This window comes from Phragmites australis, chromosome 20 (assembly GCF_958298935.1).
Source record: "Phragmites australis chromosome 20, lpPhrAust1.1, whole genome shotgun sequence".
NCBI classification, from domain to species: domain Eukaryota; kingdom Viridiplantae; phylum Streptophyta; class Magnoliopsida; order Poales; family Poaceae; genus Phragmites; species Phragmites australis.
The window spans coordinates 3,621,448-3,648,623 of record NC_084940.1 but is presented as its reverse complement, the minus strand read 5'-3'; the positions used below and the strand labels follow the sequence as shown (position 1 = coordinate 3,648,623).

The 27,176-nt window shown below is 46.6% G+C and overlaps 5 protein-coding genes across 5 annotated transcripts; 2 read left to right on the top strand and 3 right to left on the bottom strand.

The window, feature by feature from the left end:
* Positions 1–336: 336 nt before the first annotated feature.
* Positions 337–2,104, bottom strand: LOC133902458 (cytochrome b561 and DOMON domain-containing protein At5g47530-like). Its single transcript, XM_062344050.1, has 3 exons — positions 1,297–2,104; positions 936–1,190; positions 337–818 (listed from the first exon to the last, which is right to left on the bottom strand). The coding sequence occupies exons 1-3, from the start codon at positions 1,909–1,911 to the stop codon at positions 519–521; spliced, it is 1,170 nt and encodes a 389-aa protein (XP_062200034.1). The 5' UTR covers positions 1,912–2,104; the 3' UTR covers positions 337–518.
* A 4,036-nt stretch (positions 2,105–6,140) lies between these two features.
* On the top strand, positions 6,141–7,069 carry LOC133902231 (auxin-induced in root cultures protein 12-like). Its single transcript, XM_062343840.1, has one exon. The coding sequence runs from the start codon at positions 6,203–6,205 to the stop codon at positions 6,992–6,994; it is 792 nt and encodes a 263-aa protein (XP_062199824.1). The 5' UTR covers positions 6,141–6,202; the 3' UTR covers positions 6,995–7,069.
* Positions 7,070–8,326: 1,257 nt separating this feature from the next.
* LOC133902466 (large ribosomal subunit protein eL32z-like) lies at positions 8,327–10,283 on the top strand. Its single transcript, XM_062344061.1, has 4 exons — positions 8,327–8,483; positions 8,619–8,708; positions 9,452–9,633; positions 9,957–10,283. Exons 2-4 carry the CDS (start codon positions 8,619–8,621, stop codon positions 10,084–10,086), a joined length of 402 nt encoding a protein of 133 aa, XP_062200045.1. The 5' UTR covers positions 8,327–8,483; the 3' UTR covers positions 10,087–10,283.
* Positions 10,284–14,256: 3,973 nt separating this feature from the next.
* On the bottom strand, positions 14,257–16,597 carry LOC133902210 (transcription factor BHLH089-like). The gene is made up of 8 exons (XM_062343809.1): positions 15,992–16,597; positions 15,665–15,898; positions 15,509–15,574; positions 15,345–15,413; positions 15,184–15,258; positions 14,906–15,100; positions 14,718–14,811; positions 14,257–14,631 (listed from the first exon to the last, which is right to left on the bottom strand). Exons 1-8 carry the CDS (start codon positions 16,262–16,264, stop codon positions 14,594–14,596), a joined length of 1,044 nt encoding a protein of 347 aa, XP_062199793.1. The 5' UTR covers positions 16,265–16,597; the 3' UTR covers positions 14,257–14,593.
* An 8,099-nt stretch (positions 16,598–24,696) lies between these two features.
* LOC133901925 (large ribosomal subunit protein eL32z) lies at positions 24,697–26,600 on the bottom strand. Its single transcript, XM_062343461.1, has 4 exons — positions 26,475–26,600; positions 26,279–26,368; positions 25,147–25,328; positions 24,697–25,021 (listed from the first exon to the last, which is right to left on the bottom strand). Exons 2-4 carry the CDS (start codon positions 26,366–26,368, stop codon positions 24,892–24,894), a joined length of 402 nt encoding a protein of 133 aa, XP_062199445.1. The 5' UTR covers positions 26,475–26,600; the 3' UTR covers positions 24,697–24,891.
* Between the last annotated feature and the right edge of the window lie 576 nt (positions 26,601–27,176).

The window sequence follows — 27,176 nt, the reverse complement described above, 5'->3', positions numbered from 1 at the left end:
AACCATTCTAGAAACTGGAAAGTTGCAAGGTGGTAGCTTTCGGGATCCTGACGTAACCGGCCGGTTTAGCAGGAAATACAGCTCCACGTGTCCCTTACACATGCACGGTATATCTCAACCATCTATTCCTTACATTAGATATTTATCTATCTGTTGATTCTAATAAACTATCCCGTATATTTATCTATCTGTTGATTCTAATAAACTATCCCGTAAATGAACGATGATAAATCATACGCATGCATACCTAATGGAATTTTCGTGTTCCACGGTTCATGGACTACGCGGTGACCGGTCGATACCAGAGTTATAAATTTGTTATAGAGAAATATCAAATTCTCACAAAACATGCTCACTGCAGCTCAAACTTCAGTGGAATACACATACCAAACAAAAATACGCAGGCCAAAATCACGGGATAAAATGCTTACAAAACTACCTACCATCTGCCCATAGTTACATTACACACATTTTACACGCTAGTAGTGATAAACGGACGGGCCAGAGGACCTGAAAATTCACACGGAATGCGGCAGATGGCCGTTGGAGGCGTTGTTGAAGGTCTTGCTCTCCGCCTTGCGCCTCCTGACGACCACGCCCCACGTGACGACCTCCAGGGTCACGGCGACGATGACCAGGACGCAGATGGCGGCGATGTAGGCGGTCCTCCACCGCTGCTCCACGCCGAGGATGGCCATGCCCTTGAAGATGTTGATGATGCCCAGTACGATGACGGTGTACCCGACGGAGTGGTGGTACATGTTCCAGTACAGCCGGTACTTGTGCTCCTTCTTGGGCCTCAGGAACAGCGCGAAAATCTGGATGCAATTTGAACAAAAACGAAGCATCCAAAAGATGGCATGAACACCGCCTCATCGAGCTGAAGATCTTTTGATTTGCTGGTGAGTGATGCAAAGATGGACGACGATGCTTACTTGCAGGGTGCCGAGAGCAAAGACTGTGATGCCGATGTTGCGGTGGTGAGTGTAGGTGATGCCCCTGGACTCCTTGCCGAGGTTGATGCCGGTGGCCCAGCCGGAGACGCCGACGACGTAGCCGATCAGCTGGCAGGTGACATGGAGGTAGAACCACGCGGGGTCTGCCGATTTGAATGTCTTGAGGTACCTTGCAAAGATGGCGCCCATGGGCAGCAGAATGCCCCAGCTCACGGCGTTCAGGACTCCATGAATCTTTCGTATCAAGAAATGAGAATGGTTTAGTGAGTTGTTTGGTTCGAATTTTTCAACAGGTGGGTTGTTTGATCGAAGCCAAGAAGTGGTACGTGAGAGCACTCACATTGCGCTTCTTGGTGGTGCTATCGGCTCCGGCGGTTGCGGTGGTCGCCCTGAGCAGGTCCAGCTTGGCCTTGGCGGCGAGGTTGTCGCCGCCCATGGCGTGCGGAGCGGGGTTCCCGCCGGAGACGGCGGCGCCGACCTGCCACACCTGGTTCAGCACGCCCATGCCGTGGCCGAGCTTCAGCCTCCCGAAGACCCTGACGCGGCCGTCGGCGCCGAGCTCGGCCGCGAGGTCGGTCGCCTTGAACGCGATGGGGCCGGGCTCCCCGAGCGCGTACCCGGAGAGGTTGTACGTCCGGACGGCCCACGCGGCGCCGTCAGAGGACGGCAAGGCGACGAGCGCCTGCGCGCCAGGCATGCCGTCGCCGGACGGGTTGAGCGCCCACGCCACCCAGCCGCCCGGCGCGGCGGGCGCGGCGACGAACGCGACGAAGAGGTCCCCCGACGCGCGGTCATAGGTCCAGTGCACGGACGCGCCGAGGCGGGGCAGGTCGCTGCACGCCGCGTAGGCGCGGTTGGCCGAGAACGCCTCGCCCGCGCAGCCGCCCCCCGCCGCGTGCGCCGACTGCAAGAGCACCGCGAGGAGCGCGAGGACGACGGCGCCCTGCACGGCCATGGCTCGGTTGCTCACGGTTGACGCCAGCTCCGCAGAAGCTCAGCTGCGAGGATCCGCGGGTACTTGAGCTGGTGGTTGTGGTGCGAGTGGGGAGCGGTGGGTGGGTGCGGAGCGTGAGAAGAACAACCGCGCGCGGCCGCGTGAAACGGGTGGAGCCTCTACTTGCCGTTTCGGGGTGGAGTGGGCGCGCCTCGCTTAATAAGGACCGGAGCGGAGTGGAACTGTGGTCTGTGGGAGGGCTGGGTTAGACTTGGGACTCAGCAGCCGCAAGTGAAATTTTCACACGTGCATCAGTTCACTTTTTTTAAAAGAATTTTCGATCTCTACATTAACTAGAGATACATATAGTCATTAAACTTACAAATATCTAAATATGTGTACACCAAGATTTAAATCCTGGTGAATGAAAACATGTGCTCACAACTCCACCACCACACCAATAGTGCTTTCGCTAAGATTGTTTATTTATGTTAAAATTTGTACTCAAGAATCGATAAAAAAAAATCATAAAATAGATGAGAAGAATTAAAGGATAGATGAATATTATGTAAAAGAAATAAATGGTTAAGATAAACTGTATGTGCAAGTTCATACGGTTTTGTATTTTTCAGAAGTGGCCGAGCGGCCGGTGGGATTGGAAGACGGGCCGAATCCGGCCGTGGAGCAGGGGCTCAAGCTGCTTGTGTCATGTTGATGGAAACAGAGCTCTAGCGGTGTAGCTACAACTGATTTCTGGAGGGAGTAGGTCCAGTGTCACAATAGTTGGTCAGGACCGGGGTTGGTGCGAACTGATCATCGTTATTGTAAGTTTCAAGCCGGTACCATCAAGTGTGGGAGCGAGTCGTGCTCATCTGATTACCATTCGCAGCAAGATGATTGCTGTCGCTGGTACACATCTTCACGGCAGGCTCTAGCTGGATCGATCTGCTGCTATTCGGATATGGATGGCGATCAGTCACTTCATGCATCTCTCCTGGAACTCGGGGTACGTACAGTCACTCTTCAGCCTTTCCCAACAGCAATAAGGTGTGAAGATAGAGATGGTGCTGATGATGACAAGGCAAGCAAAAGGACGACGATCATATAAAGGACGGAACGTGGAAAGGTTCAACCGACGTACGTGAAACCTAACCATCCGATAGGGTTATAAATATCATCGGTAATCGCTCGTTAATCATGGTTATCGAACGATTTAGTCCACACTGTTTTTATAAATCAAATAGCTACCAAAAAATCAAAAATTTAACAAAATTAACCAGTTTCTACCGAATTCCATTAAATTATTGTAACTGTGATTACCGCCGCTAAGCGGTTTTCAAAAATAAAACTCATTCGTAAACCTTGCACCCGACACACACAACGCGAGGGCGAGTCTAGCTGCTAGGTGCCCGCGCGGCAAGACGCAGGATCAGCTTCCCGGGGGAAAACAAAGGTACGGACGAATGCTTTTTTATGCTCATGTGCTCAAGACACGGAAAAGCTAAACGAGATTGTGTTGCAGAACCATGCATCATGGGCGCACAGCTACGCAAGTGCACACTGGGTCCTCGCGTAACTCTAGTCATATGCCACTTGTTCATCAGTGCATTATTTCCCGGGAAACACTACTTGTTTTTGTTTTCTTTTTTAAAAAAAGGAGCCGGAAACATCACCATGGCCGTAATTTGCCCTCTCGCCGGTCCGGCTAGCGACACAAGGGCTTCCCTCTAAGACCAGCGGCCACCCAATCCCTGAACCTAACCTCGACAAGCCAAACCCTAACCCTAACTTCTGCCAGCGTGGGCACGAGATTGAGCCTGCAGAGGTCTCTGACACGAGATCGAGATTTGAGTGTGGGGTGGGCGAACGGTGGCTATCGAGACCCTAACATTTCCCGGGGACATTGCTGAGCAAAGTAAGGATTCTTGGAGCAACCAAACGGCTAACCTCGCCCGGCGAAGAGGCGAAGCAAGGGATCAAACATGCTTGTTTTAAGAGAAGAAAAGGAGCTTGGGAAACAGCACCCAATTCGGAGAAAACACTAGCAGGCTGAGAGTTCGCTGATCTGCATGGAATCCAGCTGAAGCCCACGGAAATCTGATCTCGACTGAGAACTGCAAGGGCACATAGTGATCGCAATCACCGCTGGTAGCCAATCCATGGCCCATGTATCAGTGAGAGGATTCGTACAGCCTCGCTGCTTGACGTGACGGGCGACGGCATGAAGGGCGCGCAGGCGCTCGTCGCCTTCAAGCGCGGCTCGCCCTCGGCCTGCGTCGTCAACGCCTACAACCTCACGGGCCACCGCGCGCTCGCGCGGGGACTCGACGCCCACCTAGTTCGAGGCCACGGACCTCACCGCCGACGAGAGTGCGGCGGGGAGGTGCGGCTCTATGGCAAGCTGCAGCTGAGCCTAGGGATGGAGGTGGTGAACCACATCTGGCAGGTGGGGTCCACCGTGACCGACATGGCGCTGGTCAAGCTAGCACGCGTTGGCCAAGGAGAACCTGCTGTCGGGCATTTTTTTTACCTAACCTTTACTACTACAAATCTCAACGTAAATAAACAAACAGTTAAGATAGAAGATGAATACGCACTATATTGTATAATTTTCTCTTCCGGTCAAGCATGCGCACAATTGATGCTGGCATTACTGATCACTCTAATCGTATGCCACTTGTACCTATAAAGTTCCATCTATCTACACGGCAAAGGGCAGAGATGCAACAAGACAAGCTGAAGCCCGTAATCAAACACGGCCTTGACCAAAATTTGCCCTCAACAATCAATGATCAGCATTTCTAGGATCGATCATCTTTCTCCTTGATGTATATTTTGATGTACACCCAATAATAGCTCCAAAATTTGATGGGGAAAATGGAGACATGAATTCGCAAAGGCTTCATACCTCCAGAGTTCTTATCGGTAGAGAGAGTTTTCTCCTTATGTATCTTTTGATAGACAGGAAGATCTTTAAGGACTTCGTTAAGTTCATCTATATCTAATATCGTTTTTGTTTCGTTGTATGGTTGTGTACATCCGAGCCATGCAGAAACCAGAAGTGAGCTTTTATGTGTTTTGTATCATCTTGATATAATGCTAAGAGTCAATAAAACTTTCTTTATAAAAAAATCCAATATCCTTGGTCCTATCACTGTCATTTAAAAGTACATGCATGTAAATTCTTGGAATGAGCGAACATTATCTGCATAAAATGGCATACCCAATTAGGTTTGCCGGGCTACAATTTAATTCGGAGCAAAATCACCCCCTCCCCCCCCCCCCCAAAAAAAACAAAAAAAGGAAAATCGGAGCAAACAGTAGCACATGCTGCGGCATCAGTGACATGGTATCGATCCCACTAGCTCTCTCTCTCTCTAAGAGAGAAAAAAAAAGTAACGAGCTAGCTGCGTCATCTAACTGTCACGTCTGCGTAATCCATAGCCGCTACCTGCATAGTTTACCGCCGGCAAGTGCCGGCGGTGAGTTCGAAGCCCAGCCCCCCCCCCCCCTTCCCGTTGTTCACGGGTCAACTCGATCGCCAAGTCTGAAGGCTACCATTCTACTCCTCATACTTGGATTCATCTATGGTGCGTCTGCATGCCGCTCTTGCACGCCCCCGGCATGATTGGCCCTCACGTTCTACATCATGTGGGAGCAAATCTATCTATACAGACTCGCGAAGCAATGTGATGTTTGTTGCATCGATCGATCAATGGTGATCGGTGATCGATCGAACAGAAGGTAATCTCTGGATAGTTTTAGGAAGATTCTTGTCTCACTAAATGAGCGAGATTTCAGATTATAATGATGGTAAAGGTAGCTTCTGTCGCTTATGAACTCTAGGTGCAAGGTTGGAATCCAGAGAGAGAGAGAGAGAGAGAGAGAGAGAGAGAGAGAGAGAGAGAGAGAGAGAGAGAGAGAGAGAGAGAGAGAGAGAGAGAGAGAGAGAGAGAAAGAGAGAACGCTTAACTTCCGGAACGCATGCCGCTACATGTGGCAGATGCAAGCAACAAAGTTTTCATATACTTTGAGCACACTAAATTAATGATCAGTTCGATCGCTCTGAACGTTGAGGTCACAGAGTCAACTTCCAACACGGTCATAGCAATCTCCCAATCAAAGCGGCCAGATACATTGCACTGTGCACGCTCACATGGCCACCAACTCGAGCTAGCGTTGCCCTCCCGCGCGCGCGCCATATAAAAACCCATGCATCCACATGCTCTTCTTCTCACCCTCCCCGGCCGGCTCCCACGAGAACCAAGCTTCCAAACGTCTAGGGGTCTAACGCCTCCCACGACGTCCGAAGATGGCCTCCGCGACGCAGCACCGGCGCACCTTTCCCCTGGCCATCCTCCTCCTGGCCACGCTGGTGCCAATGCGAGCGGCGGCGGCGGCCGGCGGCGCCAGCAAGGCCAGCTGCGAGGGCGAGAAGTTCCCCGCGGGCAGGAGCTACGCGCACTGCGCCGCGCTCCCGTACCTCGGCGCCGCGCTACACTGGACCTACGATGCGAAGGCCGCGTCGCTGTCCGTCGCGTTCGTGGCCAAGCCTGCGGGCGCGGACGGCGCCGGTTGGGTGTCGTGGGCGATCAACCCCACGGGCGACGGCATGAAGGGCGCGCAGGCGCTCGTCGCCTTCAAGGGCGCCTCCTCCTCGGCGTACGTGGTCAACACCTACAACGTGACGGGGTACCGCCCACTCGGCAGCGCGTCGACGCCCATCGCGTTCAAGGCCACCGACCTCGCCGCCGACGAGAGCGGCGGGGAGGTGCGGCTCTACGGCAAGCTGCAGCTGCGCCCGGGGATGCAGGTGGTGAACCACATCTGGCAGGTGGGCTCCGCGGTCACAAGCGGCGCGCCGGCCAAGCACGCGTTCGCGAATGAGAACCTCGAGGCCAAGGGCAAGCTCGTGCTCGCCGGTGGCTCGCTGGCGCCCGCGCCGGCGCCATCGCCGGAGCGGGCGGCCGGAGGCCAGTCTGCAAAGTCCTCCGGCAACGGCGCGCCGTCTGGCGGGAAGCAGTCGACGGCGGCGGCGGGCACGTACGTGTCTGCTCCGGTGCTCATGCTTCTGGCGTTGGCGGGTTTCTTGGCGATTGTATGACGATGATCATTTCTTTCCAGCCTTGCTTTATGTTATTCAGATTTGGGTTGGAAATAAAAACAATTGTTATGTTGTTGAGGACGAGACAATGTGGTACGTGCACGGTGTACCTACCTATTCCTATTCCCTTATCTAAAAACATGCCTATTCCTAGCGTACGTAGTAATCGATTCGATCTACTGATTCAGTTTGAGCTCATGACGTAGCTAGTGTGCCTAACTGCTTGCATTGCTTACTGAATGAGCTTGGCTTGGCTTGCATTGCATTGATGCCGCGTGAGCCGAATCCGAGTCATTTGGTTTATCCGATATAGTTTTTTTTAACAATACTTCCCCATGTTACGGTCTTCATTAGGCTCGGCTCTATTCGGAAGCATTGCCATCGAGCTCCATGCTCATCTGCAATCGATATAGTTTCGGTATTGAGGCTGCAGCTTGAAGCATTAGTTTACCTTTCTCTCATCCGAAGGAGGCGAGATACTTTTCCCAGCTGGGTAAAACAAGTCCCAGATCAGATCCTATGTTGGTGATGTCGCTATTGCCTTCGTGGCGCTCTCTGGTTGGCTTGTTTCTAGGTTGACCGAGTAGATCTAAGCGAAATTTTAATCTACTGCAAATCGGGCTTGAGTCCAACCGGCTGCGCACGCTATTCGAGACGAAACCACCGGTATGATCCATTGTCGTGGGGATTGCGAAAATGGCGATGCACTTCTGCTTGCAGCATGCATCCCTCCGCATCTTAAAGATATAAGTGAGTGTATAATTGATAGTTCTATATTATTACTTGGTTTATTTTTTCTTAGCTTAGTTAGTAGAAGTAAATGACAAAAAATATAAAATACAAAACTTGTATCGCGCAACGCCCCCGCGATGCGTTGGCCTGCCGCGCGTACGGTGCCGACCCGATGCAGCCCTCGCGGAGAGACGTGAGCAGAGTTGATCGGTCGAGAGGAGTCGTGCCAATGCGCGGTTCGACTCTGACATGTGCCGACGCGCTTGCACGAGCGGCAGCCGAGCCCTGTCCCGTCTACACGTATCAGGTTACTATTATTTATATTTTTTATTTAGAAAATATAGCGACCCGCTCAGCCCACTAAAAATCAGATCACGAATTTTTTAAAGAGGAATCGGATTGGTATTTTATTGATATAACATTAAGATTACAGACCTCAGAGAAACATTACAACGTGAAACTTGTAAGAAGTTCTCGATCTTCTTCGTCATCGACGATCACAGCAGCGACTACAGTCGGAGCCAACACCCAAACCGACGAAGGAGCTTCGAAAAAGCTTGAAGTTTTTATTGCCGCAAGTAGCACATCGCGATTATTATTGGTGATCAATCTGGCCCATCTAAGAGATCGCCGGAGCAGCCCACTACCCCTAGGGTTCTCTTCTCTCTCGGTGCCATAAGAGCCGAGGTCTTCTGCCACCACCCCACGAACGCCGCCGCCGCCGCCTCGCTCTCATCCTCGCCGCAGGCTTCGCAAGGTACCACCGCCAACTCTCGTCGCAGCATGGTTCCGACCATCGCGTTCTTGACCTCGTTGGTTTCGTCCGGGACCCGTGGCTTTTTTTCTCCGTCCGGCTGGTGTTTAATTGCTTGTGACCTTGTGCTCGGCGCAGATGGCGGTGCCGCTGCTGACGAGGAAGATCGTGAAGAAGCGGGTCAAGCAGTTCAAGAGGCCCCACACCGACCGCTACAAGTGCCTCAAGGTAAACCCAGCCAGCCATTCTCTTCCCGCGCTCGGCTGTCGCTCTCCTACCTTTAGACGAAGCGGCGGCGGTGCTCCTCGTTGATACAGTGGCGGCCCCGTTAGCTTACGTTAGGTTCAGCACACGAATGCAACCAGGTCATGTGGTCATCGTTGCTTAGATATGTTCACTAGTTTGCATTCCTTGGCCCAGTTCAATTTTGGAAGATACGAGTAGCAGATCGTTAAATTGTGTTAGTTTAGAATCTTTTGCTTGCAGCCCGACATGTAACTTGATTTGCGAGTGGAGAAGTGGTGTTTCCGTGCGTGGAAGCATTGCTCATTTAGGACGCCTCCTACGGTTTTGACAACTGTGTGCCTAGAATTGTTAGAACAGACCAAGCTCCTCTTGATTGAAGGGAGATTACTAATTCACACTGATGAAATGCTACTGATGTTGGAGCTTAGGATAACTGGAACTGTACTGTGCCAATGCTGCGATTGTGCATTAGTCCGGACCACGTTCGCATCTGAGTGACTTAAAATTGTGCTATTCTGTGCCCAAACTTGCCAACGTTTTGTCCCCTTGAATTGAACGAGGTCGTGTGGGTATGACCTCTAGCTCTATGCATTAGTGGAATCCTATAAAGAAAGCTCTGTAGAAGTTCCTTAGTACATGGGCCTCTATATTCACCTCATGTAGCATAGCCATTTCTGTTGGTTTTAGTTGATAGGGATAATTTTCGCTGATACTGTTTTGTGTAGCCAAGCTGGCGAAGGCCAAAGGGTATCGATTCCCGTGTCAGGCGGAAGTTCAAGGGATGCACCTTGATGCCCAACATTGGATATGGCTCTGACAAGAAAACCAGGCACTACCTCCCCAACAAGTTCAAGAAGTTTGTTGTCCACAATGTCTCTGAGCTGGAGCTGCTTATGATGCACAACAGGTGATCTATCTCTTTTACCTTTTGGCAGCTTTTGAAAGCCACATACCGTTATCTTACTTCATAATCATACTAGAAAGCTGATTTAGAACATAGCTGACCCCTGGAGGAGAGGACAGCATAGTATTCTAGTATGCCAAGTAGTCTAGAATAAAGGGGCACAGTGCTCGTCGCCATAGCTTTGAGAATGCCATTTCAGCGAGCTTAAAATTTATGTCTGACGTATCTGATTGATGGTTTTAACTCCTTAAATGTGCTGTTAATATGCCACTTGCTTTTGAGCTTGTGATTGCTGTCTTTGCTCACTCCATATTATCTGCAAACAGGACATACTGTGCTGAGATTGCTCACAATGTCTCCACCCGCAAGCGCAAGGAGATTGTCGAGCGTGCCGCTCAACTCGACATTGTGGTCACAAACAAGCTTGCCAGGCTCCGCAGCCAGGAGGACGAGTGAAATGCTCCGTACTTTTGGTTGCATATCATTCGTAGGAAAATGCCCTGCTTGGAGATACTTTCCCACCATTGTATGCTTATGCTAGACTTGTTCTGTGGACATCATTTTGCTTGGGTGAATGAGTGATGGCAACTACCATCTAGTTTTGACCGGACATCATGGGTTGTGCATCGATGGCCATAGGTCTTTCAGCTTGTCTGTTTTGGCCTATGGGTCTCGTGCTTCAGGCTAGATTTTGTACGTGGAGTGTTTGCACATTCGGTGGTGCTACCTTGCAAGTGATGAATCTTTGAAGCTTACTCGTGTTATCAGTAGTGTGGGTAGAGAAAGAACTGTCGAGGCTGCTGATAGGTCCACAGCCCCGTCATGGCGTTACCAGCCGGCTTCGGATGGCGGGACTGCCGGTCCGGCGCCGGCTCAAGAGCATGCCAAATTCCAAGGGTCTGATTTATTGCCGGTATGAGCTTAACTTGGATACGTAGCATGAGCTTAAGATACGTATAATGTTAGAGAAAAATGTGTTTGGTTGTCTGTATGTATTGTTCGAGCCTAGCTTGATGAATATAAATATCGTTTGCAGCCTGGTCTGATAAATACACATTTGCTCGTATAAGTGAGTCTACGTGTCAGTGTTATATAATCATCTTTCTATAAGTAATTAATCATAATCTTAACTTTTTTATTTACTTATATGGTATCAGATTTACTCAATCAAATAGAAAAAAAAAACTTAATCTGTCTGGACAGATAAAGAAATCAGACTCTCTTTTTAACAAATATGATTTCACTTATACTACTTCCCTTCAGGTTACATATATAGTTCATACATTCAGATTACTTTCTCTCAGCTTGTATATACAATTCATACATATTAATATCATAAAATTATCTCCATATGAGTAATTAATTACAGTGTTAACTCTTACATTCACTCATGAAGTCTCATATTCGATTAACTAAACAGAAATAAAACTCAACTATCTAGACAGATAGAACCAATCAAATCTTCTCTTTCCAACAAATATAACTCTACTTAAACTACTATATCTTAACTATGTATACAGTTCACACTTACAAAGTCCATACATGTAGCCAATCACACCTTTAAAATCCGGGTCCCGTCTGCACATGCACCTTGACTCGAGCCGTGGAGACGCGGTTAGTTGGTCGCCGAGCCGCGGCACGCGACCGTGGAGACGGTCCGCGCCCGGCGCGCGGAAGGCAGGCAGGACGTGCGGTGTGGGCGCCGGGGCTGGATAGAGCGGGATCGACACTCGTCGGTGCACGGCTCCATGATGACACGAAACCGTAGCAGTATACTGCTCTGCTCTTCGCTGTAACTACTGGCCGCCGAGAGTCCCAGCGCGCCACAGCCACAGGGCTGGCGCCCATCGGCGTTGTCGTGCTCGAGAGCCGGGACCATGCCGCCTGCCAAGACACGGAAGGAAGCGAGCAAGAACGTTAATTTCACATGGATAAGATTGGCCGGGTGCCGGCCGGATCAATCGCTTGTGATTATTGTTCTTATCCTCTTCGAGCGTCTTCTCCCTTTCCCTGCATCTTTTATGTGGATGAGCGATATATCATAGACTATTCTACACTATTGAGATGTACGTAAGAGGTGTGAAAAATAAATTTTATTATAAACTGTCTATGTGTGACGTATGATTAAATGATGATTAATTTTGAATGTATTATCAAAGTTTAATCAACTTTATAACTTATAATCAAAATGTTCTTCTATTTCCATCAACATTTGATCCCCATCATGCATGCATTAATTCATGTCGTGGAGACGCCATCATGAGCTTTATGGAGAGGCCCTGGATGCGTGATTGGATGGAAGCAATGGCCGTCCATCCGGTCTGTTCAACGCTTCAGATCTAGCACTGTGCAGCGATCGCTGATCTCGTGCTACAGTTCCATCACGCATGGATCACAAACGTTTGGATCATAAGCTGTTGCCATCCGGATCCGGTCGTCATCGTTTTCGCTCAAACGCATCCACAACCGCGTTGAGAGGGATACAAACAGTGACGGATACAGATGAGAGCTCATCCAGCTTCCTCCTCTCGTCCATAGCAAAAAAAATTGTTATGGTACAAGTTTAGAGAGGCTTCCACTGGCTGCGAAGCAGTAGGTCCCTGGATCCAAAGATCGACGTCGACGCGCGCCATCATCCATTATCCGCCGGCACGCTGGTTGTCCATTCCGCACCGCGAAATGAGGCAGCAACCACCATGGGCACCATCAGTGGAAGGAGTACATGAGCGCTGAGAGGAGGAGCGGCAATGCAGCGTAGGAAGAGTACCGAACACCGATCACTCCACTGCCAATTTACCATGAGTGACAGGCCTCGGAGCCTTGGAGCAACAAGGCGCCAAAGCCTGGAGGATATGTTTGCATCATGACAGGATCGGCGAATTTGGCAGGTGATGGCGATGCCCGGCGCAGCCTGCTTTGCATCCTGAGGCTGTGATCCTTCACTGATTAATGGAGCCTTCCTTGAGCAGCCTTCCAGTGGCTGGGCCAAACAGTTTTGCAGTGTGCATTGAAAACTAGCTCTGCTACAGCTAGGCAGGTCAAGGTCATCAAACAGGGCAGATGCAGACAGGTATAAAGTGGGAAATGGCCTGGCTTAAGCATGTAGGTCTGCTGTATCCAAGCATGGGAAACAGAGATAATATCAATTAGAAAAACGACAAGAACTTCAATAGTACATATATTGGACTAACTATGAGAGCTTCAAAGAACAAAACTGACTAGAATAACAGCAAGCTTTCATCGAACTTGTATTGAATTTACAATGTGATCTTTGAAGACGAAATTTGTCTGAATTTACAACAAACTCTCAGTGAACAGCCTCTGCAAGTATCCGTTTACTTTATCTGCACAAGACGAATTTTTTTTTTCCATTTAATAGTGGCCTAGCACGCGGCACCTTCAAGCATTAAGGCGAATCATTCTTGCAAGAAAGGACATCCTTCAAGTCTTCGAAACACTGTTGGCTAGTACTACAAACATCCTACGTACTCTCACATATAGGATCTTCTGATGAGCTGTACACATTTCAGCCGTTTCAACAGCCAGACCACTCTCTCAGAGAGGACAAAACCTGCAATATTTGTACGATCAAATGGCTATCTCCATGGAGGAAGAACCGGGGGTCGAGCGCGACACGAAACCTACTTCCAGAAATCAGTGCAGAATGCGCATCGTATTTTTTAAAGCACATGTGGAAATTGGGCACAAGAATTGGGAGACAGCACAGCCTGAATTGGATGCTGACAGTAGGAGACTTTGGTGTAACCTTGGATACAGGAATATGCTTCTACGCTGCAGGACAGAAGTTTCAAAGATTTTCACTGACCATGTCGCACAGCAAATTCCAGCATATATGACTAAGATTCTAAACGGACAATATGGAAATTGGCAATGGCCCTATGCTCTTGTAAGAGTGACCCTGATGACATTTTTTCCCTGGATCGACAACTGAATTTCCAGCCGTTTATGTAGACTCCTTTCTTCTTCAGTTCTTCGTTCCTGCTGTTGCAGGCTTGAGTGCGAAGCTTGTTCAATTGCCACTTCTGAATGAATTAGGTACATAAATGCGACTGGTGCTACCGTTCTTCTGTACGTCTGAAGCAAGTAGGAGACGAGCAATGGCGTTTTGTCGAAAGTGGACAAGATGCAGTTGCGGCGTGGATGGATGGCAGCACAGTTCAGTACCACGAAATGAGATCCAGCAGGAAGCGAGAAAAAAGCGATGGCTAACCTACCGAACTTGGGCGACAACGACGCCCGTGTGTTTCTACGTAAACGACGGACAGGCTACAGGTAGACCATTTCTACCTTGGCAGATGAATTGTGATGGTGGGTTGTTTGAAAGGGAATGTATTTGCTAACCATGGTTAAAAATGTAAACTCGGTCTGACCCTTCTTGTCTGGTCATTTCTGATTTCTCCACCAATTTCAGATCACGTTTAGCAGCAAGTTTGTATGTTATAGGTCGCATAATTAGAATTGATTGGATCAAACTAGAGTTGGATATAACAGTTTCATTATTATGATGAGCCCTGGATGTATATGGCAAACTCAGTTGCAAGCTGCAACAACAAAATGCGATGGAGCATGCTCTCAAAAATAAAAATTACGACGGGAGCAGAAACATTTGTAGCAATGTGAGGAGAAATACCTCATACGTTTCATCTTCAGATAAAATGCAACAGTACATGGTATCGTTCCAATACCAGCTAGATCTTACATATTAGAACTTTGGAGGACGGTGCTTGTAATATTTGCACCATATCTATTACACAATCTACTTTAATTTTACGAGATCGATATGATCTCTATGAGAAGAATCAAGCTGCCGTACATCCAGCATATCATGAAATTAATCAGTTCTCAGACCTAAAGTCTAATGGCAGTCAGCTTAGGACTTCACTTGCCACAGGTCTTCATACTCCCTATATACAAAAATATCAACCTTGGAGATTACCAGGGACTAGAACTCAATATTTGTAGAATCAGCTTGTAACTGACCTGCATTAATCACACCATATTGACAATTAGTCAAACATAATCACCAAAGTGTGCAATACAACTGATCATCATCAGTTTACGCATACCGTCAAATTCCGGTGCTGAAACCCCATCGTCCTGGCTTTGCTCACTGCGGATATGCAAAGCATTTTGTAGACAATCCTCCCAGAAGTCCCTTTGCTGCAAAAAAAAATGGGGGCCAGCAGTATTATGATAAGATTCATATTAACTCTCATTAATCATGTAAATTACTAGTTCTTCAGGCAACAATCACCTGCTTCTGAAAAGCAAACTGTGGGTTGGTTGTGTGGGGTAGAGCTGTGTCTAACAGACTTAGAGAACACTGATCTTCCATAGCACCCGAAACAAAGGACTGGAAGAGATCTGCTTGGTCACAAAACGGAAAAGCCCCACCAGCACTTTCTAATGGAAAGACCGAACTCTGTGAAGGGCCACATGCTAGGTACATCTGAATTTACCGAGGAAATAATATGTTAGGGGTGGATTATTTCATAGATCTAGAGCACCAGAAATGAGATAATTCAAGCTCACATCTTTGTGTAGGAGTGTAGGCAGGTTGCTGAAGTCAAGTTGCGGATTCACGGTCACGAGCTTCATGGACAAGAACTGAAAGTGTAATAAACAGAAAAAAGGATCAGAATTTTGAGCTGCGACCGTGTGACGCAACCAAATATAAGTGGCATCCTCCTCACCTCAACTTGCTGCTGCAGCGATTGAACGTAGTTTATAATCTCATCAAGCATGAGTGCCTTGCCAACCACCTACCATAGAGAATTCCCTCAGATTAGCCAAATTATGGGTACCAACTGACACTTTTGATGCACCACTTTACTGTCTTAGAACCCTATGATGGTACCTTGTTGCATCCTGGCACCAGGTCCTGAAGAAATTTCATCCTCTGGCCAATCTTCTCTCTTCTAACCTATTAAGCCGCGAACAACACAGATTTTAATTCTGAATTCGAACGAAAGCACAACAATGGCAGGAAACGAGCGGAAGTAAAGTGTGTTACCCTCTCTGCAAGGCTGTGGCTGTCAGTCGCCTGCCCTCGTCTCGCCCGGACATGGACGTAGTCCTTGGGCTCCTCACCCACCGCCGGCTTCGAGCTCTTCCCCTTGCTCTGCTTCGTCCCCCTGTCCCCGACCGAGCCGTCGCTCGCTGTCGCCTCCTCCACCTTCGGCTTCACCGGGCTCTCGCCGCTGCCCACTTTGCACCTCTTCCCATCCGGCCCCTTAGCCTCCCCCACCTGCCAAACCAAAAATCAGAATGAGACCAACACATCACGAACTAGAAAGCTAGGCCATGGCGGAGCCCTCTCCGCGCTGCTCGTTCCCCCCACCTTGCCCAAGCAGGCCTCCTCGCCCTTCCCGCCGCCGGCTCCCGCGGGCGCCTTCCTCTTCCTGGCATTGCCGCCGTCCCTCGCGCGCGCCCACGCCGGGTCGGACACCGACGACCCCTCCCGGGACCCGCCGCCCCCCGCCGCCGTCCCGAACAGGTCGCCACCGCCGCCGCAGAGCGTCTCCAAGAACCCGCCGTCCAGCGCGCCGAAGTCGAGCCCCGGAGCAGAGGCGGCGGCGCCCATCAGCAGGCTGGTGACGTAGTCGCTGCCCATTGACTCCAAGAAAACGCAAGAATTGCGCAGGAAGCAAAGGCAAGTCGTCGCCTCCTCCGAGCCGATCTGACGCCGTGGTGGATTTGGGGAAAGCGAGCGAGGCTGCGGAGACGGTAGGTGGGGGCACTCGCGGGTGGATTTATAGAGGAGTTGGTGGGTTGGGCCGCCGCGTCCGTCGTGCAGCTCAGCTCAGCGCGGTGGGATGCTTGCGGCGGTGGGTTACTACTACCGGCTGATGAAGGTCAAAACGGAACGGGACGGGACGGGACGGGGGAGGTCGTGGCCGCGCGGCGCCCGAAGGTAGCGGGAGGAAATAACGGGTCCTGCTCGTTAACTACCGGGGGGCAGTGCTCCCGGATTTTTGGCTGTGGAGAAGACGTTTCTCTCTCTCTCTCTTCCCATCAGCTGCTCATGCTCTCTCTCTCTCTCTCTCTCTCTCTCTCTCTCTCTCTCTCTCTCTCTCTCTCTCTCTCTCCATCGTGTAGACAGCCTACAATACAGCATGGGCAGAGTCTGCGATCAATTCTTATTTTTCAGTAGACTTTAGATCTACTGTTTAAATTCTTATTTTTCAGTGGATTTTAGATTAATTTAGTTTTTTATGAGGTTGTAAAGACCTAGTAATTGGTGTGTTCGTGCTCAAATTTTTAGATCCAGTAATTGGTATGTTCCTGCTTAAATTTTTGGACTAGATTTGTCCCTGAATATAGTCAATAAAAAGATTGATAGTTTTTTTGGTGTTGAACAAACGATGCATCGACTACCGTCATTGGGTTGTTTTAAGTAGTAGGGATTATGACACAGGTTCTACCGTTCAGTTAAAAAAAATGGTCAGTCCGGTTCGATACTGGGGCGACACCTGACATGGTGCTCGAAATCACTACCAACCAAGCAAAACGTTCTGTTCCAAAGTCCAAATCTTAGGAATTTGTATGAATGCAATAATACATAAGCACAAGATCTTTTGTTTGAACACCCGAGATCACCGCCGTAAAAGCGCAGGGAACAACATGCGGCATGATTGATGCAAATTCGGAACCATATTATTTGCAGGGAAATAAGTGGGGTCTAGTCTTACGATTGCATTTGTTTCTTCCCGTCTACGAAACTCTCCCAACCCTACTCCAGATCAACGACGTTTCTCTTCTCAGAGCCATGCTCCGGCACTCCCGGCACTCACAGTGATAATGGTGCAGTGCATCAGCCTTGTTGAGAACAGCTTGTAAGGCACAGTTCCTGACTTCAACAGACCAAAATTTCCGCACTCTCTTTCGGAAGGCGTGGGAGTCACCAAATACAAGTTCTTCGCTTAGCTCGTGAGTCCGAATAGGTTGTGGACATCGGATAAATTGTCTTATAGAGGTTGGCCTTGTAACTGATATTGTGTGTTATGCAGGTGTGACAGAGAGATCGGGCACCACCTCTTTGCTGAGTGTAGGTTCATTAGACGCATATAGTCTAGCCTGGCACAATGGATCAGACAATCGGCACCTCATCGTAATTCATAGCCAGCAACTTCTTCAGTGCACCAATGATGGTCCGATATGACCTCAGACAAAATACTCCAAGTAAAGGTATTATGTCGTTTATCATACTTGTATGCTAGAAAATATGAAAAGAGTAGAACACAAGAACACTTTAGATAGTGAGCACCCAACAAGTGGGATTATTTAGAAAATTATAGAAAAGACAACACTTTAGACTTTCGCTGGTGCATGATCCCTCAGCCACCTCGTCAAGAGAGAATAGTCATTATCCCTATATTTTGGCAAGTCTTTCTTTGACCTGTTTTGAGTCATTTTGATCTTGTTATTCGTTTGATAGCTTTGGCCCATCAGGCTACCTCTATTTAATATAAAATGCAGCTCTCCTATCAGTCTTGTTTTTTAAAAAAAGAAAGAGGTCTCCGGTTGTCGCAGCGGCAGGCTCGCTGCTCGCAACCGCTCGGCAGAAGCAGAAAAGGGATGCATCTGATCACCACCCGCCTAATTGCTTCGCTCGAATTAGCAACCGGATGCAATCATGCAAATGCTCGTAGCTGCTAGCTCACTAGGCTGAATTTAGACTCTATTGTACTATAAGTGGCTAACCATTCACAGCTTCCACGAACAAATTTGGTTGTCTTTGTCTAAAGAGTAGCAGCAGATAAACTGCAGATAGTGACCAATCATACACTCGCAATTCAGTAAGGAAGGCATCTTCAATTCAATAAGAAGGCAAAGTCGGACTTGGCGTTTGCCATCTTTGGCAGATGCGTACACACAAAAATAAAACAAAATAATGGGGGCCGTTCCGTGATCGTCAAATCTGTGCTCGCAACATTCAGTGCTTCCGTCTGTCCTTGGACAGCAGATTTTGGAAGATTTCCTCTGATTAAAAAGGGAGCTGCTGAAACTTACGCAGATCGTGAATAATTAAGTACAAGAAGCATAGCTGGATCGGCATTGCCGTATGTATTAGTGTTCCAGGAAAAAGAAAATGCAGAGAATTGCGATGTTGATAGGTTTTTGTTTATTCACCTTCACATGATTTGTATGATCTATTGGCGCAAAGACAATTTTCCTTTGGGATATTTGCAAATACTTTTTTGGTTTTTTATTTTTTACAAAGATACCACTTGAATAATAATTTTAATGATATTTTTATAATTTTTTAATAACAAGCTTGCAATAACAATAGTAGTAATAGTTTCTTTATAATTATCTCATCAGCCCCACTAAAGTTCCAGTCCCATAACCAACTCAGGTGCCCATATCTCTCTGCTGTGATTGCCGCAGCTCCTCGCCGGTTTTACAAACAAATAGTTTATATCACTTCTTAGGTGATCCTTCAGGCCGTAGAAGACAAAGAAGGGCAGAGAAGCACCCCCAGCTTTCAAGTGAAGGAACAGAGAAACGAAGACTGAAGTTACCAGGCACGGCGGTTTTGATCGGTTGGGAAGGGAAGATTTTCTTGCAGTGTGTCCAGTTAATTGCATCCAACTTACTCTAGTCTGACCTCGATGTTGCTGCAACAGCTATATGCACCGTATGTTAACACTGTTATTTGAAACTATTTAGGGCAGTAAAATTTATCGTTTGTCCATGGCACATCACATCCTCACAAGTACTAGCTTGGCACCGTGATGCCGCTGCTACTGCGAAAGAACCAGATAAATTCACGATATGGCACTAAATAACTATATAATCTCTAATATATCATATATTATGAGGATGACATGTGTTACACTTTAAAATCATAATCTAATTATTAAATATATATACGCATCATGGCATCATGCTTCATGTTTTTAGTGTTGTTTTAAGTATTAAAATGTGTTTCAAAAATGTTACGTCATTGATCAATACGTGTTTTCACCATATAAATTATGAGTGAAAATTATTTAAAAATAATTAAAAAGACTCAAAGCCATTTATGAAGGAGAGGGAAAAAAGAAATAGGAAAAAGAATGAAGGGTTTCAGTACGTGAGTCCTGCTCGCGGTATGACCGTCGGAGCACAGAGACGCCACTTAAAGCCACCGACCAACTCCCACTCGCTCTCTCTCGTTCATTCAGTCCCTCGCTCCCTTCCTCTTCACCAAACTGAGAGAGAGGAGACCACCTCGATCACCACAATGGCTGGATATCGACGGAGAGGATTTCCCCTCAAGGCTTCCTAGAGCTCCTTCTCACCGTCATCTTTTGCCGGAGACGCTTCCCCGTGACTTCTTCCACCTCGAGGCCAACCACCACCTTAAAGTCCGATCTTCGAATCAAAGCTTCACGGGAGTTGGTCAAATCCCTAGAAAGATTTCTCACGTTGAGGTGAGACTTTCACTACCATTTACCTATCGTTACCCGAGCTCTAATCAGTCCCCATTTGGTTTAGACCCGAGCTCCACCCTAGACATGTACTTCATCCATGGGATCCTCGAGTTTGGCCTCGTGCATGTCATCCAAATCATCAAAGAAACACTCCTCGAGCCTTGTAGAATGTTTTGGTACCCTCCATGGTCGAATGCATCATCGGAGCCTTCGTCGGCAACCTCATTGAAGTGTCATCGATCTGATCGCCGGTTCTGACTTGTCCGGTTAAATTTCCAGTCAAACTCCATAGTCAGGAGTCACACCGCCACTAAGGCCAATCTAATCGTCAGACCTAGCGATCTGACCACCATGAATCTGGTCTGACCGTCAGGTCTACTTAGTATTATTTTCTTCTATGTTCGACCCCAATGGTCTGATCGCCGCCTAGGCCGACATGACCGCCAGCTACTCAGAACCCTATGACCTTATGTTGTCTCATACGAGGTTCAAACCTCTTCTAATCCAATCACTTAGTCGTTCTTTTGCAAATGTCATCATGACATGGCATATTGCATCTGGTTCACACGGGCATACATCTTCATGGCTCATTTATTCATTCAATGTGTTCTTCAATTGTTTAGAGAGTGATATGTCGATGGTTCAAGCAGTCGAGGCTGACATCGAACCAAAAGTGTACATGAGCGAAGCGCCAAAGCAACCATGCAAGCATCTAAACATATTTCACATTTACTTTGGATCGTGTGGTGTCTAATTCGATAAATTATCGCTCTATGTATGTTGTACATGTTAGAGAGTCAATGTCAAGATTTGTGGGTAGAATCTATGTTGATGCATTGTTTCTACTTTGAATTATTAATGATCCTCATCCTTGTAACCTAGGTACAACAATGTCAATGTCTAACTTAAAAGTTATTCGGGATGCTTTGTAATGCATAGGTCATCGGTAGAAGTCGAGCGGTAGTATGCCTATTGTTCGCAAGCTATAGAACTTAAAATGTATTTCATAATGCAAATGATGTTGGGATGAATGAATTGGTGGGGATGAGACGAGATGTAGGTGGTGCCATAGGTAGGTTGAGAGAGGAAATCAGATGTCATAGACCACCTGTTTTGATTAAGCATTAATCGTTATTTGTTGTTGGCTTAAGCACTTTTCGTATTTCCACATATTCAATAAATGTACCGTTATTTGTTGTTGGCTTATGCACTTTTCATACTTCTATATATTCAATAAATGTACGAATTAACTGATTATCATACGCCGTGTTAACGCATGACTTGAGACCCTATGACACGTAAGAGAAAAATAACGAGTAGAAGCAAGTTGGCTGGGAGCTAGAGGTGTTCAGAACACACTCGTGGTAACCCTGGTGCTATAGGGGCATATGAAAGTGATTAGTTTAGGATATGAGAAAGGTTATCTCATGGGCCAAGAGGATATATCTTATTCATGAGGGTAAAGATATACCCCTACAGGGTGTAAGATCAATTCGAATTACCGTGCTTAGAGCTGTCAACGAGCCAAACTCGAGCAAGCCTAGCATGGCAAGCTCGAGCTCGACAAAAACTCGAGCTGAGCTCGAGCGAGCCTGAGTTGCAGACCGAGCCTAGAGATAAGCTCGAGCTCAGCTCGACTCGAGTAGACTTGTTAATAGATAAAATTCATAATTTTTCTTCTCTATTTGTAATCAAGTGTATAAATTGTTAATAAATTTTTTTTCTATTTCTAATTAAACGTATAAATTGTTAAATTATTAAATACGATAAGAGGCTTGCGAGCTTCGAGCCAGGCTCAAGCTCGGCTCAAATCTCAGACGAGCCGATCTCGAATCAAGTTTTTAGTGAGTCGAGTTTGAGTAGTTCGCGAGCCTCGAGCTTTTTTAACATCCCTAGCTGCGCTCTCGGTTACGAGTATGTTTAGGTCCATCCGCATCAATCGTAGAGTTCCGATATTATAATGTATGTGGTATGTTGGGAAGTGGTTATTATTGGTTATGTCGAGTTGAGTTTGTTCAAGTGAGAGATATGATTATGTTTATGATCACATGATAGGAGGGTACAATTGTTAAGTAATAGATGCTCACACTCTTGAATTGTTGAAATACTTTTGCATACAAATTCATTTATCCTTGTGACCGATTTCTTGTTAGGCATCTCCAAATGCATGATACTTAGAGTCGGGTTATTGTATGTATCTATTATAGAGTAAGTCTTACGAGTACTTTCGTACTTATCTTGCTTTGTTGAGTTTTACAGGTGAGAAAGAAGTAGTGTGCGATTACTTCATGTCCGTCAATGTTGGTGATAGGTAAGAGTAGTATGGGCTACTTGTGGTGTTTTTCTCTCTTTTGATGCTTATAAACGTTAATTTCGCTGCGTAGTAACTCTAATATGCTAGGAGATGAACTAGATATATTTTGTTCTCTTAGCATTCGTCGTTATGTAAATGATTGAACTTGTAATAATTTAAATGCTTGTAATATATTTATATTACTCACTTTTTTATTATGTCTTGATGTGATGAAGCTGATTATAAAGGTGTGTTCTGATCTTGGTATAAAATACATGTCGGAACTACAGAGATTTGATTTGTGTTAATCATTAGTAGCTATAAATGTTGTAATGAGATGTGGGTTAGCACGTGGTATATCGAGATATGGACGTGTGCTAGCTCTCATCTTATTAAATAATTATCATAATAATTAATTCAAATATAATTTGAACGGTTTCTAACAGCATGCGGGATCTAAACCCTATGTTATCGACACAACAATAACATATAAAAATCATACCAAATTATTCATTAGCAAATCATGGAATCTCCTGAATAATAAACCGGCCGGCTATGTACTACATCTACTTGCCCCAACTGAGAAATTGGAATATAGTACCAAAATTAGGTGCCTCTTGTGGGCTCTTTTCGTACAAATTTATGTATCGGTTTAATCAGATTCTTGGGGGAAAAAGTTAGGGTTAGGTGAATTTGCCGGAGCTTTAGCTCAATCATTTCATGCTGCTTTCGGTAGGGAAGGAGAAACGATGGGCGCCAAATGGATAGCATCCATTTCCTGCAGGCCATGCGAGTGCAGCTCTTTGTTTTGTTTGAACAAATGGCTACAGTGTAACATCAGTAGTACAGTACCACGCTAATTTCAAATCGGTGATTTTTTCTGTATATATATTTTTTGAAATCTGGACCGCGTTTCACTTTTGTTACATCTGATCAGATTTAGCCTTACCGTTGTCGTTGGTTCAGCGGTTGTTGGATCTGAGCTAACAAACAGCACAAGGTTTGGTGGGTCTCACACGGGATGACTGCCTCGCATTTGTTCGTATGAATATTTCATGGAATCATTGGCCTTCTACTTTATCTTGGCAGGTTTTGGCCGGCCTAATGAGGTGTAGATTCCGGTCATTCCCCTGTATAAAATCATGTACAATCTCAAGAGATTGTTTGTAAGGGCTTGTTTGGTTACTGCCCTCATACATATGCCTGAACATTTGGCATGCCTGAGATCTTCTGAGATTGAGGTACTATTTGCCTGATCAGGCATGAAGTTTTTCTTCTTGTTTGGTTGTTGCCATGTGCCTGGGAGGAAAGCGGAAAAAATGAACACGCTTTGTCAAAGGGAACACGTAAACGTAAAGAGTACGCTTTGTTCATCCGCTTCTTCTAGACCACGACCCAGATGTGGAGCTCGCCGGCCGCCGGCGAGGATCGGTCGTAAGGGCAGCAGTAACCATCAAAATGGAATCTTTACGAGGTGTAGAAGGTGGTGGTGTGATCAATTTGGCCTCATGGATAGTTTGTGCTGCGAATTTTCATGGATTTATGGCAAGGGTTTGGAAATTGGGGGGAAAAAAAAAAGGAAAGCCGGATTCGGAGCTCCCCGGCGGCGAGGTCGGCCGGTAGGTAGCCCAAGAAGGAGCTGCGGAACGGGGGGCACCTATGGGAAGGTCCTCCCACCAAGAAGTTGCAAATGCTGAGCTTTTTGCTCATACTAGTACGTCAAAGCGTTGGCAAAATCGAGGTTAAGACTTGCTGCACACGGATTTTGGCTGCTGCTGAAAATAGAGTGCAACTTCGCTAACACGTGAATCGAGGGAAGGTTGATGTTCTTTGCAGACCAATCAATGGTCTACTCTAGCAGTCGAACTAAATTATCTTTCTGTTAAAAATGCTGCGCCATTTCCCTTGGTCGCAAGCATGTAGCGGCAACCACAACTCCACAAGCTCCCAGCATATTCAGCATTGTATCATGGACCTTAACTGTGAGAACCAGGCAGGTACAATAACTGACAGACTGGTTCAGCAAAACTAGCTCAGATTAAAGAAGCGAAGCAAGGTTCACATTCTACATGCTGAAGCACAAACATTCCTTGAAAAAAGCACAAATAGTTGCTCCGAATCAGATTACAGATGACAATCTCAGACTCAGACACGCATGATTCAGCAGGAACGTAAATACCATTGGTAGTAGGAACTAGGAAACAATGCCAACATAGGTTGGTTGCAGCATGAACATATCAAGAATCATCTGCTAACCACACTAAACAGATGCAAAAGCAAGCTGCAATACGGCGCCAACGAAAGCAAGCTGCAATAGACAAGGACAATCCCACATTCTTCAACATCAAAACTGCTGTATTTGAGATAGGACAATAATAGTAACATTGGCACTGTCAAGTCGCTACCAAAAGCAAGTTGGTTCACAATTTTCCAAATCATGAAGCAAACAGAAAGAGGAACATATTTCATGATGCAGATTGCTGAGTAAGTCTACTACAGGTGAACCAATCCAAAACTATTTCAAAAATTTTACTCGTCCTCCTGGCTGCGAATACGGGCAAGCCTGTTGGTGACCACAATGTCAAGCTGTGCAGCTCGCTCCACTATCTCCTTGCGCTTCTTTGTGGACACGTTGTGAGCGATTTCAGCACAGTATGTCCTGTTTGCAAAGAGATACTAATATAAGCAAATAATTGATGATTCAGATAAAAGAGAGAGCACTGGTATTGGTAAACTTGCTGCAGTCTCAAAACTGATCAGCTTAAAGAAGACCGAAATGCATACCTGTTGTGCATCATAAGCAGCTCCAGCTCAGAAACATTGTGCACCACAAACTTCTTAAACTTGTTGGGCAGGTAGTGCCTGGTCTTCTTGTCAGAACCATATCCAATGTTGGGCATCAAGGTGCATCCCTTGAACTTCCTCCTAACACGGGAGTCAATACCCTTTGGCCTGCGCCAGCTTGGCTACATAGAACAGTAGAAACGAACTTGATTCAGCAAGATAGAAAGAAAAATATGGACTGCAAAAATAGAAGAACACCGCATAGTACCCAGTTTACCAACAATGATGAAGCACAAGTGAAACAGGAAACTGCTGTAATGTGATCATGATCAATTGTACTAAATCCTTCTAATAGGATCACAAATATAAAATAAACACACATGTATTGCAAAAAATGATTAATCAAATAAGCTCTCAAGACAAAACTACTTGGAAAAGTGCTCTTTAGATACGTAAACATGTCAAAGGTATTTATCTCTTGATTGATGCAACCCTCAGTTTCAGCAAGAGAAAGCGATTCAGATACAGACGCATATCATCACCAGGCGGGTAAAAACAGAAACAAATGAAGTATTAAACGTATATCAGCATACACCAGATAAAGCAGCATGGGTTGCACAAACCACAAATGCCAAAAGTAAGCACTGATGTCACAAGCTCTCAAGATGTTTCACAATCACACCCATCACCGCCAAAAGCAACAGGTATGCACAACCCCAACGACACACCTTTCATAGCTCTACTATACTGTGACTCTATGAGGTGAGTTTGAAATGGAGTTTAATGGATCCAGTCCGGTATCGAATACACAGGCAAGCAGCACACACACACACACACAACAAATTCTCAAGCACTAACGCGGCAACATCACTTATGAAAGTTTCTAGCAACTACAAGAATTCGGCATGTCCATACGAAGGCTTACATGCCTGACTGACCAAAATGCACTGCAGTTCATTAGACAACCAAACCATCCCCTCTATGCTCATTAGAATACTCATCATCACTACACTACATTGCAACCAAGACTTTCCAAACTTGCAGCCAGAGCTACAGATCTACACATCATCTGCCTGAGTAGCGAAGAAGTCAGCGACCATCAGAGATGAGCTGAAGAGAATCGGCAAGCTACCTTGAGGCACTTGTAGCGGTCGGTGTGCGGCCTCTTGAACTGCTTGACCCGCTTCTTCACGATCTTCGTCGTCAGCAGCGGCACCGCCATCTGAGTAGACAGCGGAGGGCAAGGGAAAATCAGCTCGAGACGACAACCATGCCAATAGAACAACGGAAGCTGATGGGGTGGAGAGAGCGCCACGAGATGGCCGTACCTTCGAGCGCCGGAGACGGTTGCAGCGAGGCGGCGGGCGGCGGCGGCGTGAGGGTAAGCTGTGAGGGAAGTGGGGGGTGCTTTATCCCCGAGCCCTAGACAAAGCAGTCCACGGGCTTAAAGGCTCAGTAATGGGCTTTAGCGGGCTTAAAGGCTCAGGCCCAGTAAAGACCAGGTTAATGTTTTTCAAAGCCCAATAGGATTCTTATTGAGACGATTTCTATTTTCTTCGATAAACAGTGTTTTTTAGATAATGGAATAAAAAATAAACGAGTAAATTGCATCTCAACAGTGTTAGTCAGGCCAATATTCCTGAATAAGTTTGCACCTCAAAAAAATAATGAATGTATTTGATTGGATTTCAAATAAACAAATTGCATGAGTTTGACTGAGCAGTAGATGTGTTCATATATATTTTTTTTTGGAAAAATAGAGCTTTATTAACTCTCATCATTATAGCAAGATGATACATTCGTACAAGAGTTTACTCTCGGTATCTGCAAAACTAAGATACACACAACATGATCTAAGAAACGGCATCGTGTGCGTTCATATGTGAACTTGGATTTATAGAATTTTACAGGAACCTTTGGTACTGACAGATTTCGAGCTGATGCAAGGAATAAGTTGACCTTAATACTAGGATTACTGTATGATTCACTTGACTCCAGTATGGAAATATACAAGTTACAAGCCTAAAGAT

What these genes read in the sequence shown, in the direction of transcription:
- LOC133902458 (XM_062344050.1), bottom strand. Translation starts at nt 1,911, where the DNA reads ATGGCCGTGCAGGGCGCCGTCGTCCTCGCGCTCCTCGCGGTGCTCTTG. An exon ending in GCACCACCAAGAAGCGCAAT is followed by an intron (nt 1,191 to 1,296) that starts GTGAGTGCTCTC and finishes TTGATACGAAAG; the next exon opens with ATTCATGGAGTCCTGAACGC. An exon ending in TTGCTCTCGGCACCCTGCAA is followed by an intron (nt 819 to 935) that starts GTAAGCATCGTC and finishes AATTGCATCCAG; the next exon opens with ATTTTCGCGCTGTTCCTGAG.
- LOC133902231 (XM_062343840.1), top strand. Translation starts at nt 6,203, where the DNA reads ATGGCCTCCGCGACGCAGCACCGGCGCACCTTTCCCCTGGCCATCCTC.
- LOC133902466 (XM_062344061.1), top strand. Translation starts at nt 8,619, where the DNA reads ATGGCGGTGCCGCTGCTGACGAGGAAGATCGTGAAGAAGCGGGTCAAG. An exon ending in ACCGCTACAAGTGCCTCAAG is followed by an intron (nt 8,709 to 9,451) that starts GTAAACCCAGCC and finishes TGTTTTGTGTAG; the next exon opens with CCAAGCTGGCGAAGGCCAAA. An exon ending in CTGCTTATGATGCACAACAG is followed by an intron (nt 9,634 to 9,956) that starts GTGATCTATCTC and finishes ATCTGCAAACAG; the next exon opens with GACATACTGTGCTGAGATTG.
- LOC133902210 (XM_062343809.1), bottom strand. Translation starts at nt 16,264, where the DNA reads ATGGGCAGCGACTACGTCACCAGCCTGCTGATGGGCGCCGCCGCCTCT. An exon ending in TGGTGCCAGGATGCAACAAG is followed by an intron (nt 15,414 to 15,508) that starts GTACCATCATAG and finishes TCTCTATGGTAG; the next exon opens with GTGGTTGGCAAGGCACTCAT. An exon ending in AGTTTGCTTTTCAGAAGCAG is followed by an intron (nt 14,812 to 14,905) that starts GTGATTGTTGCC and finishes TTTTTTTTGCAG; the next exon opens with CAAAGGGACTTCTGGGAGGA.
- LOC133901925 (XM_062343461.1), bottom strand. Translation starts at nt 26,368, where the DNA reads ATGGCGGTGCCGCTGCTGACGACGAAGATCGTGAAGAAGCGGGTCAAG. An exon ending in ACCGCTACAAGTGCCTCAAG is followed by an intron (nt 25,329 to 26,278) that starts GTAGCTTGCCGA and finishes TGTTCTATGTAG; the next exon opens with CCAAGCTGGCGCAGGCCAAA. An exon ending in CTGCTTATGATGCACAACAG is followed by an intron (nt 25,022 to 25,146) that starts GTATGCATTTCG and finishes CTTTGCAAACAG; the next exon opens with GACATACTGTGCTGAAATCG.